We start from the raw sequence: 22,316 nt of genomic DNA, 5'->3' as shown, positions 1-22,316 counted from the left end.
ATGTAATCTTATACTTTTAGTCAGATATGAGTAGTTTAGCTTACCTTATTATCTATTTCAGTTTATCATTTTTTACACCTTTAGTTTTAACTTGATTTTAAATATTTTTAAAAAAAATTATTAATAATTAAAAATATAATATATCACAACATAAATCATTTATTACAAATTTAAAATATAATTTATTTGTTATAAATTTTAATTATAATATAATTTATAAACTAAGAAATAATTATTTATAAAAAATTATAAATTTTAATTGCATAAAATAAATATTTATTTTGTGTAATGTAGAAGCTAAAACACTTGTTTAATTTTAATTTTATGCTAATAAACATTTGCTTTTTAAAGTTTGGAAATAGGTAAATGGTGACTCTTGATTGGAAATAGTCTATATTTTTATTGCACATTTTTAATACTCAATCTCATCATAATTGTCGTCTTAGTGTGTACATATAAAAAAATTAATAAATTGATAAAAAATAATAACAATTTTACAAATTTAACTTTATCGTCATTAAATCATTTTAGTTTTTTGTGTCCATATGATTAACATTATAAGAGATATGAGAAAAGAGTAATAAATGTTAGAAGCTACTCCCTCATCTCCTATATATTAGTCACTTTTAACTGAATTATCAAGACCAAGGAAGAAAAGTTAAGTTATTAAATATATTTGAAAATAAAACAAGTTTTCAATTATATCTTAATATAATTACACATTTAACTAATTTCACTAATAACTAATTAAATGTTTAGCCTAAATTATCATCTCACATAAGACATAGGTAACATGAGATAAAAGGTAATACGAGAAACAGAGAGAGAATAGAGTATGAGTATTTGAAGAGGTACTCATATGCATTTACTTACTAAGACTTGAACATGAGACATTTGATTAAGTTCAAATAATTTTACTTTAATTAATTCACGCACTGGGTGGAGTTTATTATATAATCTATAATATAATTAATTTTTAATATTTATAATAATTATTTTAAAGTTGTATTAACAATAATTTCATATTAAGTAAGAATAAGAAATAGATAGAAATTATATAATAATAATATGAGATTTAGAAAACATTTAATATTATTTGTGTCTACGTGGCTTTCACATGAAAGACGACCATCTGTTCAGGTGGGTCCCACCTGGTCAGGCCTACTAGACACAGATAAGCCAGCTCGCTTATCGTATCCTATGAGATTGTTTTTTAGAGTGCTTATCTTCTCGTCCACAACGTCGATCATATAAATCAGTGGGCCTCAGTTGTATGTCCACAATTTTTACACAAAAGGTTCTCTTTCCCACTGAGGAGAACCTTCAAAAACTTTCCCTTCTTTTCTCCTTAGTTTTCATCTTTTCACCTCTTTTTCAGGTGGGCTTTTGGTGAACCTTTATGCCTTCTTTTGCTGTCCCTTTCTGTACCAAATTTTCCTTTTTCAATTTTTTTAATGCTTAAAGTAACAAAAGAGAAATTTTCTTTTCTATTTGACAATTTCCAAACATAATTGTGATGGAGGTGGCTGCAGGGGAGATACCATTATACCATGATCCGTGCCATCTCTTAAGTCTTTATTTTTCTGCTTCAGTTTCAGTTGTGAGTGGCCCCAAACCCATTTTTTTTTCTTTTTTTCTTTTCAATTTGACCTTCCAATGACAACGTTTTAGGATCTGATTTGTGCCTTTTTTACTTTACCCTTTTTCTAGTGATTGTCGAATCTTTTTCCCATAATCAAAAGCCCAACCAAAAGGTCTGAGATTTTGAAAAAACACCGTTGTTTGCAGGTTTTCTCTGTCCAATTGGTCTGTCGTTTTAGTGAAAGCAAATTTTTGGTATTTGATTTGGATACTAATTATGATTTGAATTAAAGTTTTGATTTTATCTGATTGTGCTGCAGGGTTGGTAATCTGAAACAAACGGGTTTGTAATGGAGAAGTCTAGTCTGAATAAAGAGCTTGTTTTCTTGATTCTACAGTTTCTTGATGAGGAGGGTTTGAAGGAAACTGCACACAAGTATGTCTCCCTCTCTCTATCTAAATTCAGGGTTCTTTCTTTTTTTTTTACTTGATGACTAATCTTTTGGCATTTGTTTCCTTTTCCTTCCAATTTTTTATTCACAGGCTTGAGCGTGAAAGTGGGATATACTTTGACATGAAGTATTTCGAGGACATGCTACTTGCTGGGAAATGGGATGATGCTGAGAGGTACCTTTCTGGATTCACAAGTGTTGATGACAACAGGCACTCCACCAAAGTATACTTTGAAATCAGGAAACAGAAATTCCTTGAGGCGTTAGACATGTAAGCCTTTTGTTGTCTCATATTGCTGGTCTAAGAACAAATTTCTGTGCTTTGGTACCATCTTATTATTTCCAAAGGAATGCTTAGTTGTTTCATGCAGGTGTGTTTTGTTCATAGCCTATGATTCTCTAAACTTGTCTGTTCTGTTTCATCACTCATCAGGGACGATCGTGGCAAGGCTTTGGATATCCTCATCAAGGATCTGAAAGTTTTTTCCTCAGGGCATGAAGAATTGTTCAATGAAATGACTCAGCTTTTGATAATTAGCAATATAAGGTATGGCTCGATTACCAGTCTACTAATTTTAGATACGAGACCAATAACATCCTTTGATGAGCTTTAAGCTTAACTTTTATCTGGGTCTAATCAGGGAGCATGCATCACTTTCAACATATGGAGATACAGATTCTGTAAGGAAGATTGTGGCGGATGATATTAAGAAAGTCATTGAGGCAAATCCTGTGTTCCATGAAAAATTGAAATGTCCCGTCTTTAAAAGTCAGAGGTTACGTTATCTTCTGAACCAAAGGTTTCTCTCTCTTTTCCCAATTTAAAGTTGATAAAAGATAACATACAAGCATATTTGGCTATCATGTTTGCCTCTATCCTTGATGTTGCCTGTGCTTTTCATCTCCTGGTAGAAAATTTACTCATTATTCATTTTCAGTTTGAATTGGCAGCATCTACTTTGTAAAGATCCACTTCCAGTTCCTGGTATAAAAACTCTCTTGGAGGATCATGTTTGCAAACCAAGTTTGAACCTTTCGTCTCTGCAATCAGAAGAAAATGAATCAATTGAAAATTCTGATCCTGATAAACATTTGTCAAACAATAATTCTGGCCCATCTACAATAACTGATTCTGTACCCTTTCCCGCCACACTAACAAATCCAGGTATGAGCTTTATTCTTGCATTTTTTTTTCTTGCTTCAGTAATCATTTTAATTATTGCTTATGACGGTATATTCCATGGCCTTTCTGTAGAAACTGCAATGGAGGATCCTAGTGTAATATCACTCAAAGGAAGGCCATGCCAGACTTCCAATGAGGTCAGTTGGACGAAACTGTTTGTTAAACATAGCTGCAAGATTTCCTATATCTTATCTATGGAATCAAATAAAAGATGTGCCTTCACGTGTAGGTGACGTCAGCCATAGCAAATGTTCTTCCTGAAAATGTTGTACAGATATTCAAAGAGGATTCACTTCCTGTTACCATGGATTTTCATCCTATTGGGCATACACTTCTTCTAGGTTGCTTAATAGAACTTAGTCTTTACATTTTTTGTTCAAATATCACTTCATTGTAGATGTAGCTTGAGGCAACTGATAATAAGAAATAAAAATAGCTAATATATAGCTACTGTTTTGTTTCTTCAGCTGGAACAAATATTGGCAGTATAGGACTTTGGGATGTTAATTCTGGTGAGAAATTGTTCTCTGAAAATTACAGAATATGGGGTATTGGAGCAAGCTCCATCAATTTCAAGGTATGTCCACTTCCTGAATATGTTGTACTCCAATGAGTACTTATTATTATCATATCAATGACCTAAAGAGTAAATACTCTGAACCACTACCAACAATATTCAGGAAGCTCAGGAAAAGGACTTTCGTGTTTCAGTTAAGAAAATCAAGTGGAACCCTGAGGGTTCACTGTTTGGTAAGAATCTTCAGCTACTTAAAGGGTATGTCTAATCACCAATGATTACAAAGGTTTATTGCTCCTAACTATTGTTCTTACTTTAAACAGGGGTTGCATTTTCAAAACATCTTGTTCAATTATATTCCTATCATCATGGCAATGACATAATTAGCCAACATTTAGAAGTAAATATATTTCATCCCCCCATATGCCCCTTTTACATGTCTAGTTAGATTCATATATATATAACTCTAAGATTAACTTCTAAATACTTCCTGGCAGATTGATGCTCATGATGGCAGTGTCAACGATCTAGCATTTTCTTCTCTTAATGAGCAATTGTTGGTCATAACATGTGGAGATGACAAGAAAATAAAGGTCAGTTCTTATGACTGAAATTAAATTATCAATTCATAAAGAAACTGACCTCAAGGATTCCACCCCTGGAAAAAAATAAAACTAACCTAAGGTCCTTTTTACTTCTTTTAAGGTCTGGGATACTGTTAGTGGTGTCAGATGTTATACTTTTGAAGGTCACGATGCTCCTGTATGTTCTATTTGTCCTCATGTGAAGCAACAAATTCATGTAAGCATCCTTGGTTGTTGTGTCATTAATTTATTGACTAGTTGTATGTGACTATGTGTTAATCGTTCTTCATATGCTATGTGATTCTTTTGTACCTGCACTGCAGTTTATTTTTTCAACTTCAACCGACGGAAAGATTAAGGCATGGTTATATGATTCTTTGGGAGCCAGAGTTGATTTTGATGCCCCTGGTTATGGCTACACTGCATTGGCTTACAGTGCTGATGATAAAAGGTTTTGAGCTACTAGTCTCAATACAATTGGAATAATTTGTTTCCTACTAACAAGTTATTGCAGTTTAACTAATGCTGATAAACTTTTCTAGGCTTTTTTCTTGCGGAACTGGTAAAGATGGGGAGCCATATCTTGTGGAATGGGATGAAAGTGAAGGATATATAAAAAGAACATACAAGGGACTTAAGAAACCATGTTTTTCTGCCATCCATTTTGATTCAACTCAGAAAGGACTTTTGGCTGCTGGTGATGGCCACAAGGTTAAATTTTGGAATATGGACAGTGTTGAGCTCTGGACAAGCACTGATGTTGATGCTGAATTACTGGTAAGTTCTTCAGTAGGTCTTTTTCTTTCTAGATAAGTTGTGTTAGTGTTCTGACAATCCAACATTTACAATTTATTTGATTGGAAATCTTATATTTCTGTGGGAGGTGGCAGTTTAGTTAAAGTGTTAAACTTAAACAGCAAATGATATTTTTAAGTTTTAATTCATTTTCTTCAGGAAAATCCATGCATTCGTTTCAACAAGAAGGGCACATTACTGGCTGTTGCTGCAAAAGAAAACAAAATAAAAATTTTAGCAATTGATGACATTTTGCAGAAACAGAATGAAATTCGTTCAATTCATGTCCCCAATAATCAACATGAAACCTTAAAGGTAAGCATACCTAACTTTACTTTGACTACGTTGTGGAGTTTTTCAATCCTTGAACTTTTTTATTTCTTGCAGTGTACGGAAAGTCCAATTTTGGTTGATGCTGGTGCTGGTGTAGCAGATGAAGGCATTGTCATGGTATGTTGTTTGAAAAATTATAATTTAATCTTGTGTTATGCATAGAACACTTTGAGGTTCATTTGTTTGAGTAAGTAGCTTATGTAAGCATGATACATACAAATATCTGTCTGTGTATCTGGTTTTTGGACTAGACTTGCTTTCTTGACATTTATTTGCATCTTATACTTGGGTACCCTCATTTCTACTTGTTTTTTTGTTAAAGAATGGGTGCCAAAAGGGCTCGGAGGATGGGAGGTCTAATTCAATTGAAGATTCCCATAACAAATCAAAGTTTTGGAATGTCTCGGAAATTTGCGAGCCATCCCAGTGCCAGTTCTTGCAGCTTCCAGTTCATCCCAAAATAAGCAAGGTATGACATTTGTATGCTAATGCTTTATTGGATTATTGCCAATAGTTACATGTATTATCACTAATTTTAACAAAAGTTGTACATGATACATATCATAGCTATCATGGGATAACTCTCTTAATATGTTCAGCTCCCTTTTGCATAAATGTCTTAAGACAATTGAAATCATAAAATAACAATCACCACTGAATCCCATGGATGATAAACACGCATCCACATATACCAAGTTGAAAATGGAAGTTCCAATCCACATAAGATTTATTTTTCACAAATAAATATAAGGTGGAATATACAGGATAACCAAACATTACCCAACTAGGTTTCACAGAACAAAAAATTGTCATTAACTTTCCCTCTGATAAAACACAGATAGTTAGACTGGCTTACACCAATGCGGGATGTGGCATTTTGGCATTGGCATCAAATGGTGATCATCTACTTTGGCAATGGCCTCGTGATAGCCTTAACTTGGATGGCAAGGTAAGTGGAAACATAAAATCCACTTTTTTATATGGATTTTCCCTCTCCCCTCCCCACCTCATCTCCATCTTTTCAGTTTTCTTACTTTGTAGTTGAATTTATTATAAATATAAGTAATACATGTAGGCAACTGCACAATTTTCCCCTCACATCTGCCGATCAAGGAGTGGCTTGCAATTGATGAGCAATAAACTAACAAGTTCTTACAGTGGAAACCCAGTTTCCTGTTTTTCTTTATCAAAGAATGATTCATATCTCATGTCAACATCTGGGGAGGCAATCTCCTTGTTCAACATGTTGACTTTTAAGGTAAACCCAAAGGATAGAAGCCTGTTGTACTAAAGAAATCTCCTTCATTTCTTTGAAATTGTTTAATGCTGATTTTTTGGTTTCATTGTGGAAGGTTCGATTTCATCCCTACATTCATAAAGTTTTTCAAAGAACTTGTAGAAACCATCTATATGCATAAACTTTTTCTAGAATCAGAATATTTGATTTTTCATTTAGTTGTCATGGTGTATACTTCTCTTTCATCCTATGCTCATTAGTTCAGAAACATTATTCATTTATTCTCTTTTTTTATTTGAAATCATGCTATCATTTACTATTTGCCACTATGTGTTTACAATGAAGCTATGATTTGACTAATCATTTCACTCATTTACTCACAAGTACAGACTGTGACGACTATCATGACTCCACCCCCTATGGCAACTTGTCTCTCCTTCTACCCTCGTGATAATAATATACTTGCCATTGGTATGGATAATTACAGTATAATTATATACAATGTCCGTACAAATAAGGTATGTCTCTTACTTCATTTTGAGAAAGATATGTATCATTACCTACTTCAAAGAAGTTGAAGCTATAGTTTTTTGTGTCTTACATTTGTACAGATTATAAGCAAGCTTGAGGGCCACTCCAAAAGAGTTACTGCCCTTGCCTTTTCAAGTAGTTTTGATCTTCTTGTTTCTGGTGATATAAATGCTCAGGTTAGTATTTAATATTTCATTACATCATACATGTATCATGCAACCATTACTAATATTGCAAAATTACCTTCCATTCTATGGCCAATTATATATAAGCTGGTTGGGTCCATATTAAATTGTTTTGTCATTATTTTAATTATCTCTTGCAGATTTTTGTATGGAACACCAATGGATGGGAAAAACAGAAAGATGGATACTTGCAAATACATGGACAGAAGGTGCCAGAAATACTATCTGACACTCACATTCAGTTTCACCCATACCAGAGGCACTTCCTTGCTGTAAGAAGTAATTATCTTGCAATGCATGAAGCAACAGAACTAAAATGTTGTAACCAGGTTCTCTTTTCTTTCCCTAACTTATGATGTGGGTTTTTCCCCCCTTCTAAGCCAGCTGTTTCTTACTAAACAAGTATATATACTTTTTGTTTCATGCCAGTGGGTTCCAGAAGTTTCAATGGTTATCTCCCAGGCAACTTTCTCATCTGATGGCCAGGCTGTGTATGCCAGTTTTGTTGATGGAACCGTGGGAATATTTGATACCTTGAAACTTCAAATGCATTGTAGGGTTAATCCCTCAGCTTATCTTTCTACAACTCCAAGGTATGTTTTTCTTCTCTAAGGTTTCAATATTTCTAGGCTTGTCCAAGAAAGTATATGCATCTATAATAAATAATGCAATTTTTTTATGCATCTTAGAAAAGAAAAACTTTTAGTTTTGCTTATTTGACACTGCTTTAGATTCTTATCGTAGCTAACATTATGGATTGCCATTTTTTCGTTATACATATTACCATTGTAATTATATTGTTTGTTTATTGCAGTTCAAGCATCTATCCACTTGCCATTGCTGCACATCCACAGAAGCCAAGCCAATTTGCTGTGGGGCTCACAGATGGTAGGGTTATTGTGTTTGAGCCTCAAAAGCCAGGAGAAGATTGGAGCAAGTTTAGCCTTGATGATAATGAGGTCATCAACACAGGATTGTGGGAGTGAGTGAGCAGTCTCAGAGGAGGTGAAATGAGATTAAAAAAAAAAAAAAGACAAAACGAAAAATAACCAAGACTCCACAGAAAATACAAAATAATAAAAGTGATTACAGTTACTTTTCATTATCTATTGTTACTTTTTTTTATTATTCATCTTATCTTCTTAAATTATCCTTAATTACATGGTTGTGCTGTATTTGTAGTTATCATTCGTATATTTTAAATTTTTCATTATTAATTAAACTAATTAATACTAAATATAAAAATCAATTATAACAAAGTTTATGTTTAATATAAATATGCCTTTGTTTTTGCCTTTCAAAAAATAGAATTATGGTTCACTCTAATCTGGTTCACACCATTTTATTTAATATTAATATTAAAATATATTAAGCTTGACTTAAAATATTAAGAACAATAAATTTCGAATAAAAAATATGAAAAACAAGATTTTTTTAAGTTGATCGAAATATGTAGCCACTAGCGAATATAAAGTTAACAACATAAAATTATGATGTCAATTATAAATTGACTTTTTTCTTGAGTATTTATAAATTTAAGTCATTTTTTTTATCTTCCAAAAGGATTTTTTTTCAAAAAAGAAAAAAAAAAAGAAAGAACCAAATTTATAAGATTTATAATATATATTCAAATTATCCATGGATTAAATTTATATATACTGATCAAGAAGTGTTAATATTTTCTCTGTTTTTTTTGCCTTTTACTATAAAATGTTTAAAACAAGTAATATGCTATGCCTGACAATTAAATATTTTGAGAATTTTTTTCTTGTATATTTTAATTTAATGGAGTCAATACTAAAAATATTAGTAGTGACTTTCTGGATAGAAGAAATATAGATGAATAAATACTGAACATGTACTTAATCAAAATGATTAAATTAAACTTATTGTAAATTTTACTACTTAATTTTATTATTTTACAAATTTTACAACTCAAATAAAAAATAAGATTATTTTAACCTTTGATATTGGTTATAATTATAACTGAGGTAAAAAATCTATATTATTTTATTGCAGTCGATATAAAAAATCTAAAAAAATATTTTTTTACATCATTTTGTTATCAATTTGATGATAAAATACATAAAAATCAAAATTTTAGATAATAAAATTTGTAAAATATTAAAATTTAGATGATAAAATTCATGGAAAAAAAAACTTAAGTGATAAAATTAGCAAAATTATAAAAGTGAGATGGTAAAATTCACAAAAATAAAACTAAAATGGTAAAATTTAAAAAATGAAACCTATAAACTAATATCTTATTTTGATTTTTACTGATAAAATATAAACACGTTCTTACCATGTTAACAAGCAATTGGATAACACATCAAAGTATTTTAAACTCATTAAAACTTGACAAAAGGCTAGAATTGAAAAACAATGCTGATGAAAATTGCATAAAGATGCCACTTGTAACACGTGACCATGTTGGTGCGAAGGTGCGCAACATCGATGTGGTTGTTCGGGAGCAGCTTCAGTGCCTTCTCGTACTTGAGCATGGCGCCTTCGTGGTCCTTCTTCTGAAACAACTTGTTGCCTTCTTCCCTGAACTCTTGTGACATGGTCATGAACACCGCCGTGTCTTCATCGAAGGCTTTCGAAGATTTCCCGGGCATGGCGTGTGAATATGCAGCGCCTGGAGTAACGGTACCCTTCTTCCCTGTGGGCTTCCCCATTTATGACCAATTAGGAACAGTCTCAATCGAGAGAGAGAAAATTGAATGAATGAACGAATATGAATATGTTGTTCAGAAAGGAAACGTGAACAGAACAGAACAACACAGCAACGGCAATTGCGGCACTACGAGGATAACCAATGTTTATTGCAAAAGCACCTACGTTTGGCCCAAGTCAACGATGCCACGAGGACAAGATCAAAAGTTCCACTTCCCATGCGGTGATTTAATAGAATATTGATTCTGAAAGGGGACAAAGTTAAATTATCATTGGGATATTCGTTTACCACCGGCCATGGAGAAAGGCTGAGAAGTACAATTTTGCACATGTAAAATCTAAAATGTTTATGGAGCAATTAAAACAGAATAGTGTTAACGGTTAAGTTAGCTTTAAATTCTACGAAAAGATTCTATGGTAAATGTTAGTTAGAGTTTAGGTAGTTAGGCACCTGATCGTATTTTCTTTTTCCTTCTTTTTTTGTGACACGCGTGCACTGTAATTCCCCGGTGGCCGGTGGTTAGTACTTTTTTTTTCTCTTGGTCCTTGAGTGGACTCTTGAATAACTACACTAACCTATAATCCGACATTTGTAACGGTTATCGGTTTAGTCTCGGTGCCTTTTGTTGATGCTGGCGCATAGACATTTTAATTTTAAGATCGATGATGATCAATTGCCGCTAGAATTTTGCGACAACAAATTTCATTAAATCAAACGAATCTTATGCGAGTTTCCACAGCTGAGGTATGATTACACAGTCTGCAACTGCAAGGCCAAACAGTGCCAGAAATCACACGGTGACTATTTACATTGACATTGACTTTACAACATACTAATTCACATTTCACATTGACTTGTGGATACGTAAAGATCAGGAAAACAACCGAGAAGATGGAGAGGTGTCCGTACATTTCCAGCAGCATGACAAGAAACCCATGATTCCTGTCTCCACAGGTTGAGCAATGTCTCTTTCTCGATGTTGTAGCACACTAACAAACTCCTCCGTACTCAGATTTCCATCCTCATTTGCGTCAAACAAATGGAAAACAATCTCAACCACGTTGTCTGAGAGAGATACGCCACAAACCTGAAATTGAAACAATCAAACACGCTAAGAATTTACTGAACAGACATGTTTAAAGAAGTTGGTCAACAGAAATTATAAATAACACTATAGTTATGGCAAAGCAATTTTATAACAATGAATTGCTTTCAAAATCTTATCCTCCAGCATGACATATCTAATGATCAATGGCAATAACAACGACTTAAAAGTAAGAAAACATGATTAACAAGTTAAAACTGACTGCAAAGGCTGTGTTTGGATATCTGTTGGAAATTGGAATGGCATTGAATGGAAGAATCACACTTTTCAATGAACAAAATGAAGGAGTAATGTGAGTGTTAGATTAAGTTGAAAATCAGTTCAGTTGGATGAAACTGAAATCTAAACACACTTTATAATTTCAATTACATGTGCATGTATTTTGATGACATCAATTGTTGGTTTTCCAATCATGCATGTATGCTCTGCACTTTCAAAAAGGCACATCCTTCATTTTGTCCCCGTATTCTCAACAAAATGAGGTACAACATTGTGGCACCCATTATAGTACCTATCCCATTTTACATAATCTTATAAACTTGATTCAATGTGAAGTCTCTAGTCTCTACCATGATAAAGTTGTTCCAAAATATAATATAAGCCACCAAAGTTTCTGGGTTTTTTTTTTTTTTTTAATTTTGTTATAAGTGGTGCCAAAAGTTACCCCTAATCATCATCTTTATTAAAATGAGCAAGAAATATATGTCCTACATGTGATGCAGCTCGCTGAAAATCATCTCTTGTTAACAGGCCTTGCACTTCTGCAAAACTGAAAATGGCCAATGAAAATGGTAATAATTTTTTCCGCAGCTCTGCAAAATTTTTGAACTCCTCAAATGTTATGCATACATCCTTAAACCGTGGATCATTGCTCAATTCATCAACCCGTTCAAGCAACCTGCCCAGATGACTCAAGTCAGCAGAAGCAACAATGGAGTGTGCAAAGTCCTTGGCCGATATAGTTTTTCGAGATTTGTAATCATAATGAGCAAACTCCAGCCCTACAATCTATACACATAATATTGTAATTAGTTGTCATGCATAATCATTCTAAGGTCACTATAAGAAATGAAGCATATCCAAAAAATATTAAAAGATTAATTACTCATTTGATTCTTATATCTACACAATCTTTATATTTTAGTTTCTCTATTTGTTTTGATTCCTATATGTATGCTTTTTAACTCATTTTAGTTCCTATAGTATGCTTTTTAATCCTTGCAATATTGGACAGTAGAGACTGAAACGGATTAAAAAGTGTATGTGTAGGGACTAAATTGTGCAACTATAGGAGTAATGAATAATTAAACCAAAATTAAATGTGTAAAAAGTCTATAGCAGGAGTTCAAATCCACAAATGTAGAAGCATGAATTTACAGTTATCCTGCTAAATCACAACCGTATATGTAAGGCAAAGAAGCAATTAGAGGCATACTTCATCATGCAAGTCTCTTATAAACTGCACGAATTTATCATGTTTGAGGCGTCCCTTTCCATCTTTACCAAATAAGTATTCCACCAGCCCTCCATTTTCTACAGAAGCATTGGCCTTTAGGCCAGTTCGTCGTCCATCCCCGTGTTGAACACCTTGTCTGGTATGAGATCGCATTGATTGCATCACTTTCTTGAATTCTTCCTTATCTATCTCCCTTTAAATGGAGAAAACTAATAAAGGTCAATAGGAGTGAAAAACAAGAAGAGAAGAGCGAGCATCCACAAGGACATCAAATCCAATTTAAGATGTAGCCAGAATTACAATACTATAATAGTATAATTATTTATGTCTCTTTGAATTTGATGCAATCGATAAACAGTCTATTAGTCTATTAGCAATTTGATGGTGCTTAATAGATGACAGCACGATTATAAGTGATAAATAGTTAAAAAGATAAATTGCGTAACCTAGTGTACAAGAAAGAAAGAGTCGCAGTTTACACAATACCAAGTTTAGAACTCATGCTACTAACATGTAAGGTATAGAAATTCTAATTGATAATGTACATTCAAAGAAGGTAGCATGAGCACTGACCCGTCATTATCCTTGTCAAACATTTTAAATGCTGCAGAAAAGCTTGATTCTTGGATGCTTAGTAGAGTTACAAAAAAGATATACCTGTTCCAGTTAAAAGTTGACCATTATATTATGCAGACACACATAGAAAGAGACAGATGCTAATAAATAGTTTAAGCTCTTCGATCCAAAAAAAAAAACTTATGGTCTTCCATATGCACAAGAATTATAATAAATACAGATTACAGAACTCACTCTTTGAAAGATATAAGCCCATCGTTGTCTACATCAAAAAGCATAAAAAACTCCGAAGGGGGACAGAATAAATGGCCAGGATTTCTTTCACCTTTCAAGTATCCCTCTCTTACAAGGTTGGATTCTGAAGGAGGGAAAACAGGAACAACTGCTCGCATTAGGTCCACTGGCTTCATCAGTAGTTCTCCTTCTAGAGTACGACAAGATGCAAAGTATTCAAAAACCTTAATGCAGAAGAGTAGAGTTTGTCAATGTAGAGATCTTTCTTAACAAAGGGTTTTACACCCCTTATTTGGTTCTACACTAAAAGTGTAGATGATGTGCGATAGAGTGAAGCTAATGAGAGTAGCTTCTATTTTTGTTATTTTAACCTGAAATGTGCTTTAGGTTCCTCAATTTTCAATAAAAACTGGTCTTTATTCTTATACTTTAAAAAAATGATTTTGGTTCTAGTTCCTTTTTGTAGTTAGTGAGTTTTCTCTCTCACCCTAATATCCTATGTTTTATAAATAGGTATGAAATTCACAATCACCAAAAAAAGAAGACCAAAAACAATTATTTCTGAAGTATAGAAACTAAGAATAATTTTAACCGAAAATTGAGAGAGACTTAAAACACATTTTCTCCTGAATTTTATGTGGGCACGCAAGTTTATTGATGGGAAACTAAACACACGTTTAATCAACCTGAATTAACTTGAACGTTAATGTTTTAAGTTAAAGAGAAAAAGCAAGATGATCATTAGATTACTTGAATTATCAAACTACCAAAAATAAAGTATTTTATCATGAATCCATGATCCAGAGTTTTATACATCAATGCCGGTAAGGCAATTACGCAACTTATCATGGCATGCTAGCTATATCGCAACTTTTTACGTGATACATATAGAAACAAACTGATGTTCTTGAAAATTAACAGAGATTAAACACCTTTTCGGGTGGACTATGCAACCGTAGGCGCTTCTCATAGTTGAAGAAAACTTTGCTTCTGTAGGCATCTGCAACAGAACATAAAGTATGCCATGAGTAAATAAATTTTTAAAAAAAAAATCGGGGGAAGGGGTAAATTATTTGAAAATACTTGCCTCCAAAAAGCAAGTGATCATGTGTGCTTTCAGGAAGGGATGATTTTTCAAACAATGGCGGTGAAGAACTGCGAGGAGCATTGTTTGAGAATTCGAAGTGTGAATTGGGTGTGTTGAAGCAATAGAAAAGGGCAAGAGCAGAGGCTACGACAATGGCTGAACCCCACTTGGGATTACTATGTGGGTTGGAAGAGGAGGAGGAGGAGGATTGGGAAATGGAAGAGGAGTGAAGGTTACGGAAGCGTTGTTGGGTGAAAAGTGAGAATCTCCGGAGAGTGGAAAAGGAAGACATGGCGTGCTCAGAAGGGGAAAGCTTCTGAGAAGAACACTGAACACAAAAACATGAACAAGTTTTTGCTTTAGTTTGCAGTTATTGTTCTACTTTTCGCAAAGCGTAGACATTAGACGAGGTGGCAAGACAAGAATCAGAACATCTCTACTTTCTGACACTGACAGTTATAATTCTGTTGTCCAAACTCCAAAGCCTGTTTCGATTCAAACCCACCTTATTGTTGCAGGTCTACAGCAGCCTTAATGGGGGAATTGCTTGGGGTACCCAACAATTTCCCAAAAGGCCGAAAATAGTATAAGTAGGTTAAATTTTTCATTTTTGCAGTGTCATTTTTTTTTTCGTAAAATTTTCATGACTTAGTGTAAGTTACTTCTGTTAAGGACGGTTTGAAAGCGTATTTGGTCTCTCGTGGTGTATGTGCGTTTGTGAGGAGTATATGGTGAATTTTGGTTGATTTTCGTCATCAAAAAAAGAGAGGAGTGCAAAAAAGAATTTGACGTACATACGAATTGACAATCCGTATGACCATACAGATTGGCAATCCATACGGCCACTTTTTAATTTTTTCTTTTAAATTTTACAATGATAAATTAAATCAATTAAACAAATTTAATTCAATTATTGCTAAAAGCAAATCAATTAGAAAAATTTAATTCAGTTATTGCTTAAAACAAATCAATTAGAAAATTTTAATTTAGTTATTGCTTAAAACAAATCAATTAGAAAAATTTAATTCAGTTATGGCAATACAGATTACAAATTTTTGCAATGATAAAAGAAAACAATTTAAAAAATATTTTAATGATTAATTTAGTAATTGGTTAAATTTAACAATGATAAAAAAATCATTTAATCATTAATTAAAAATAATTTATTTCAAAAACATGACCAAATTTTTTTCAAAAACAATGGGATAATATTATACATGACAAAACAATTATTATATATAAGAACATTGTTGCAACAAATTTAGAATCAACACATGATAAAATAATTATTATAAAACAACTAATATATAATTAAAATGTTCAAAATCCTAAATTGTTCATAAACACGGCCAATAGAGCACACAGTTAACATTGGGACCAATGAATTCAAAAACTATTTTCATGTCAGCAGTCAACGACAATGTCTCACAGAAATGTATCCATCCGGCTCCAATTTTAAGTGTCTTCCTAAAATGATTGAACACGAGCCGACATTCTGCAACGTCTACCAAGTGCAAATGCGTCTTTGTCAACCAAATGGTCTTTGTTGTACACAACATTATGATAATTTTCGTCTTTATCAACCAAATGTCATACATCGTCCAGTACGTCATTCCACTTGACAGCATATACCTTACCAACTTCACCGAAAATCTACATCTCATATCACAAAATAAGGTTGGTTAGTTACACGAAATAACAGAAAAATCAAATGTTAATTAAATCAAAATGAACATGACCTGGTCCCTGGCGTGAACGGTTTGAAAAAAGTCTTTGGTAGAGTCGCGACATTCTGCATCATGTTTGTCATTTCCCTTCACTCTCTGTGCTCTTCAATGGTTAATTCTGACATAATCAAACAATTAACAGACATTCAAGCACAAAACAGAATTAACATTCAAGTAACTATATGTTAATTCTTACTATGCATATTCGCAAGAAGCTGTTCCAGTTCCTCATTAAGGCAGGTCCAACGTGACGACGACACACGAGAGCGTGAAATTCTAAAATATATTTGACCAAATAATATATTAGTATTTTTGTTCTACTGACATTTTCCTGTTTCTAATCTAATTTTTCTTTTTGAAATCTAATGTTTGTTTTAAAAATCTAATTTAATCTAAATTATGATCTAATCCTACTAACATTTCTTAGATAAACTCAATAAATAAACAAACTAAAATGAATATAAATATTTTTCGTTATTCCTATTTTTTCTAAAAAATAATTTTAAAAAAAAAACTCTTATGGATTACCAATTCGTATGAGCCATATGGAATGCTAATCCATAAGACATATTTTTTTTTTTTTAAAAAAAAGCCATACGGATCCGTATGACAATTTTTTTTTTAAAAAAAAAAACAATTCGTATGACTTTTTTTTTAAAAAAAGAAAGGTATACGGTTGGCAATCTGTATGATGAATTTTTTTTTTAAAAAAAAAGCCATACAGTTTGGCAATCCGTATGACTTTTTTTTAAAAAAAAGAAAGGTATACGGTTGGCAATCTGTATGATGAATTTTTTTTAAAAAAAAAAAAGCCATACGGATTGCCAATCCGTATAACCGAATTTTTTTTAAAAAAAAAGTCATACAGATTGACAATCTATATGGCTTTTAATTAACAAAAATCACAATTTTTTTAAAAAAATCATATACGGATTGACAATCTGTATAGACCATACAGATTGCCAATCTGTATGCCTCATTTTTGCAGAACACTAAGAAAAAACACAGTGAACACACACAGAAAACACCAATGAAGGAGAAGACAAATGCAGTAAACACCAAGAAAAATGCAATCAATAAGGAGAACAAGCAGTAACAACCACAAACAAACAACAACAACAGAAAAAGAAAGATAACTTACCTCAAAGGAGAAGAAGAAGGAAGAAGCAGCAACAACACAACACGGTCAAAGCGACAATAGCAGCAGCAGCGGAACCACGAATGGCAGGTCACAGAGGCACGGAACGGAAGGAGGAAAAGTACAAAAAAAAATTGAATAGTGACTTATACGGACGAGTCACTATTTGACTTTTGTAGGAAAGGGTGAAGGGCATTTTTGCCCTTCCACCCGGGTTATTGGGTGCCCCTAACAAAAATGCTGGGTGCCCCAAGCAACAACCCCTTAATGGGCTATTATCTATACCCATCGGCCATAACCCAACATGATCCCCTGGAGGTTGAAATAAGCCCAAAATTATAATCATTTACGTATGCCCCTAAAATAAAATAAAACATCACTTTATATTTTGGTATAAAAAATAAGTATTTAATTGCTGTCAAAATTTATTATTAATCCTTTTATGCACAATCTTACTCAGAAAATTTGTTTGTCTTTTCTAAATTATTTATCTTTTACTAACTTTTAAGCGTATATTTCCTCTATCTTTAAATATGATTTTTTTAAAAAAAGTATTTGTGCTTTTTAATAAGACTCTTTTAAGTTATTTTTACATTATTTTTTTTCTTAACAAAGTATTCTTAATTACTTTACAATAAATGTTATGTGTTAAAAAGATAAATGCATTCTCTCTCTACTCTTATAAGGATTGGAGGATAAGACTATCATAAAATCATTAATTAGGTAAAGAGTAATTAAATGAAAAGAGAATGATGATGAGTCCTAATATTTTTAAGGATAATTTCGAAAAAATAATAAAAATTGCTACTAAATTTATTGTTACTAACTAAATTAATCAATTTTCTTAAAGAGTGTGAATCAGTTAAAAGAATATTATATTTAAGAACGTTGAAGTATATTGTTTATATTGAAATAATTTTTTTTGTTAACCATGTTATTAATATAGAATATTCACCGTTATCTTTGTTGATAACTAATTTTTGTTGAAATACCTAGTTGACACCTTTGGAGGGGTCTTCCTTTCTAATTTTCATCTAGAGGGCTTGCACCCAAAATTTTACTTAATGAGACTAAGATCAATATTACTCAAACTAACAACTTGTTGATAGTAAAATAATGTTTTAATTGCACACAAATGAAATAAATATAAATTTTAAAAAATCAGACCAAGTCGTAGACTCATCATAAAATGACAATAAGTTTTCTTTTAAGACTACTTAATTTGATTTTAGTCTCTTTAAAATGTAAAAGTTAAAAAAAAAAAAATAGTTCCTTTAAAAGGTAGACATTAGGTTTTAGTTATTGTGACATGATAGTGTTAGACCACATGAAATAGAGAAAGACACTCAACAAACAATAAGATGCCAATCTATTAGCGACGTCAACATTTAACCTAAAATTGTTATTTAAAAGATGAAAACTGGTCAAATTCTCAAAATGAGGAATGAAGAAATCAAGTTTTAAACACAAAAACTGTGAAAATAAAAACATATTTAAACTCATTAAGGTTGACGTAGTGGTGGGAGGTTGAAATAAAATACATGATGTCATAAGTGCAAACCTTAGTATCATCATTGTTAAAAAAACATATTTAACCCTTTTTAAATTATGTTTGTTTTGATTTTTATTTTTAAAAAAATAAAAAGGCATTACTTTCTTTTGAAAGAAAATAAAAGTTAACAAACACCATTTTCCTTATGTAACCTTATTCATTTTCTTGTGTTTGTGTTGACTCTAATCAAAGGGAATTTCTAGGGATATCCAGCAATACAATGAAAGGGTAAAAATGTCCTTTACTTTTTCATGGATTGACGATTTATATGAGTTTTTTATTTTTATGGATTGTCAATCCGTAATGGACCTCCGTACGTGACCCATATTTAATTTAAAATTCATGGTTCAATCACGTTAATAGACAAATTATGTTATAAATAAATAGTATGCTCAAACCAACTAAGTTAATAGACAAATTATGTTATAAATAAATAGTATCGCTATATATAATACTAAAATTTCTAATTTATATTTAACGTACACATAAATTTACATAATAAATTTTATGATGATTATTTTTTATCTAATAATTAATTTGTTTACATATATAAATTATAAATAAAAATCATAGGTTTAATAAGTATTTACATATGTAAAAAAATCAAATTTATTTAATTATCAATTGCTATAAAAAGCATCTAAATACATCATTCAATTAAATATCAAATTTGTTTAATTATCAAATTTTGTAAATAAATCAGATGAATAAAAATTTTCTAATTTTTTTTTACTATCACGATAGTATATAAACTGGGTCGTTAAGACCCTACTTTTGTGGAGTTCCAGAAATTTTGTAAACAATTTTTAAAAAACTAATAATTAAGAATTGATACTAAATTAAGGATATTTTTTGTAAAAATGTATTACTTTATTTTCAAACAATATATATTTTAGAATTTTACGTGTCTTTCAACTATAATTTACATCATTAGTAGTTGATTATTAGATTTAATGGGTATTGTTTTTTTTTATATAAAAAAACTAAATTAATAGTTGATTTTGCATTATAAAGTACAAGATTATTAAATTTTAAACATATTTAAAAAATATATTTTATATATTGAAAAACTCATTATATAATTTTTGTGTCTATTATATATAACGACACTCTTTGTTTATAACATGTGTCTATTAGCTCAGTTAATTTGAGAAAAAAAATCTTATGAATCACGATTGAGAATCCGTAGGCCCAATACGGATTGACAATCCGTATGAACCTATGGATTGATAATCTGTAAAAAAAAAACTCGTACAGATCATTGATCCATGATCGTCAATCCGTATGAGTCATGCGGATCACTGTGTTGCTGGGTGCCTCTAGAAATTCCCCTAATCAAATCTGCCATGCTCACATTGGCCCATTGGGCGTTAGCCACTTAGCGAGGATGGTGTCCTACTCCCTACTGCAAGGAAAATTCATGCAGCCAAGTGAATACAAAAAAAAAATAAAAATCATGCAGCCAAGTTGACATTCCTTTATCCATACGTCGCCATCTAAACCACGGACGCCAGACTTGACCAAGGCTAAAGAATATATCCTCTAAACACTAGGGTGTAGTCAACAATGAGAAGTCATGGTAGAAATGTACGTATATCTACTAAATAAGTTAATCGTGGACAACATAAAAGAAAAGAGTTATATACTTGCTTTAAAAAAAAATGGTCTTAAGAGTTCAATAAATGTTAGCATAAATTTCTTTATACTGTTATCAATCAGAAATTATAATAAATATAAATTTTAAGTTAATTATTATAAAAACATTTGTTCGCCAGCTAAATAATTGCGTGCGTGCATTACAGCAAGGAGCAAAGTGCAAGCACACAATTATTAACTTCTGGTATCTACTGAATATTGAAGGGGCCACAACAGGTTTAGCTTATTGCCTCTGGACAATTTTTTGTGGCCAAAGATGCCACTTGTCCCTCCCTCATTCGTTGCTTTTGTATTCGTCTTATTAGTTGGTCCACTCCCTCCCTCTCCCTCACATGTCAAATATTCCACTCTGCTAATTTACTACTATCCACTCGTCACAAATCCCATTGGTTGAGTCAAAGCTGTGGATAACCTGTCCTGCAATGCAACAACAGCTTGGTCATCTAAAATTAGTTACATCCTTCCAATTTGAAATGTTTACTTAGAAAGTTATAAAAAAAATAAAAAAAACACTCTTAAAACTTCAGGATGTGATGCTAAATTCACTCATAGCAGACCCAAAAATATTGAGTAAAGTTTTAACATGTTCCCCCCCTGCAGACCCAAAAATATTGAGTAAAGTTTTAACATATTCCCCTGTATCTAAATGGAAATGGAACTCTTTAATAGCAAACATATTTATACAGAACATTATTATAGGTCCCGAGAAACTTCAAGAGCCATGGGCGAAGATGTTATTATGAGAGGCTAATTCATGGTTCAAAATTCAAATGGCATTTCAGGTATGGGACATGTGTCCTCTACTCCTCTACCTTTGGTGGGGAAATAATGACCATATGTGCTACTGCTATGGTTTCTTTTTTTCCTTTAATTATCTTATACATTATTCCATATATTTTTATATAAATGTGTGGTAACCTATAATGTACAGATTCGTTTATTTAGCTGATTTAGTTGTTGTACTCTATTTTTTTGCTTAAAGTTGTTGTACCATATTGAATGTATACTATATGGGTTTTTCTTTTTGCCGAATTAATCTATATGGTATATATGAGCTACAGATGCGCATCAAGTACGCGCAAAATTGAACAATTATTTGCGTATGATTGGATTTTTAAAAGACTTTTCAGTCGGGTATATCTGGGTAAGGCTTGAACTATTAATACGCGTTACAATGAATCTGATACAAGTGATGGTGCTCAACCATGTGAAATTGAGCATCTTGCTACCAAATCCTATGGGTTCAATCACTTCAATGTTGCATAGAACTAAAGCTTTATTTATTTTAGATTTTAACGTCAATTTTTGAAAGAATTATTATAAAGGGCTGTTAAAAACATTATGTTTGAGTCTTTGATAACTATATAATAAAGTGAATTTAGAAAAACAATTTTCTTTAAACAATAAAATATAAATTTTTAAAGTATAAATATAAATTTTTTAAAAAATTATAAATTTCACGTTGAGAATTAATACTACCGATTTTTTTTCTCAAAATTAATGTATAATTAACTTTGAGAATAAAAAAAAAGCAGTAAACAGCTCGATTAATTTAGACGAAAAACGTGAGATCTAACAAGCTAATAAGTATTAGTAACATTTAACAGTAGTGCTTACAAAAGAAAAGAAAAAATACTCCTATATAACAGTACTACTTTGCAAGAGATGAGACCAGATAAACGACAAAAGCATGCAGAGACTGCATTT

The 22,316-nt window shown here is 31.9% G+C and overlaps 2 protein-coding genes across 9 annotated transcripts; one reads left to right on the top strand and one right to left on the bottom strand.

The window, feature by feature from the left end:
• Positions 1 to 1,278: 1,278 nt before the first annotated feature.
• LOC114414958 (protein TOPLESS-like) lies at positions 1,279 to 8,555 on the top strand. Of its 8 annotated transcripts, none has more exons than XM_028379418.1 (27): positions 1,304 to 1,378; positions 1,533 to 1,600; positions 1,711 to 1,806; positions 1,902 to 2,017; positions 2,125 to 2,304; positions 2,467 to 2,580; positions 2,675 to 2,833; positions 2,972 to 3,198; positions 3,289 to 3,353; positions 3,446 to 3,557; positions 3,684 to 3,793; positions 3,897 to 3,966; positions 4,057 to 4,133; positions 4,231 to 4,326; positions 4,439 to 4,534; positions 4,641 to 4,768; positions 4,860 to 5,094; positions 5,272 to 5,427; positions 5,500 to 5,562; positions 5,768 to 5,914; positions 6,284 to 6,394; positions 6,521 to 6,703; positions 7,072 to 7,200; positions 7,294 to 7,389; positions 7,539 to 7,727; positions 7,828 to 7,991; positions 8,213 to 8,555. In XM_028379418.1, exons 4-27 carry the CDS (start codon positions 1,932 to 1,934, stop codon positions 8,382 to 8,384), a joined length of 3,165 nt encoding a protein of 1,054 aa, XP_028235219.1. In that variant the 5' UTR covers positions 1,304 to 1,378; positions 1,533 to 1,600; positions 1,711 to 1,806; positions 1,902 to 1,931; the 3' UTR covers positions 8,385 to 8,555. The 8 variants fall into 8 exon arrangements, with proteins under 8 accessions (XP_028235223.1, XP_028235219.1, XP_028235224.1 ...); XM_028379417.1 differs by having other exon boundaries at positions 1,313 to 1,378; positions 1,523 to 1,600; XM_028379423.1 differs by lacking the exon at positions 1,711 to 1,806 and having other exon boundaries at positions 1,308 to 1,378.
• Positions 8,556 to 10,744: 2,189 nt separating this feature from the next.
• On the bottom strand, positions 10,745 to 15,060 carry LOC114414957 (calcium uptake protein, mitochondrial-like). Its single transcript, XM_028379414.1, has 7 exons — positions 14,537 to 15,060; positions 14,382 to 14,449; positions 13,450 to 13,673; positions 13,213 to 13,296; positions 12,619 to 12,832; positions 11,895 to 12,191; positions 10,745 to 11,165 (listed from the first exon to the last, which is right to left on the bottom strand). The coding sequence occupies exons 1-7, from the start codon at positions 14,826 to 14,828 to the stop codon at positions 10,950 to 10,952; spliced, it is 1,395 nt and encodes a 464-aa protein (XP_028235215.1). The 5' UTR covers positions 14,829 to 15,060; the 3' UTR covers positions 10,745 to 10,949.
• Positions 15,061 to 22,316: the final 7,256 nt, after the last annotated feature.

Source organism: Glycine soja, chromosome 6 (genome assembly GCF_004193775.1).
Source record: "Glycine soja cultivar W05 chromosome 6, ASM419377v2, whole genome shotgun sequence".
Taxonomy (NCBI): Eukaryota; Viridiplantae; Streptophyta; class Magnoliopsida; order Fabales; family Fabaceae; genus Glycine; species Glycine soja.
The sequence above is the reverse complement of the archived record's forward strand: the minus strand, read 5'-3'. Positions and strand labels throughout refer to the sequence as shown.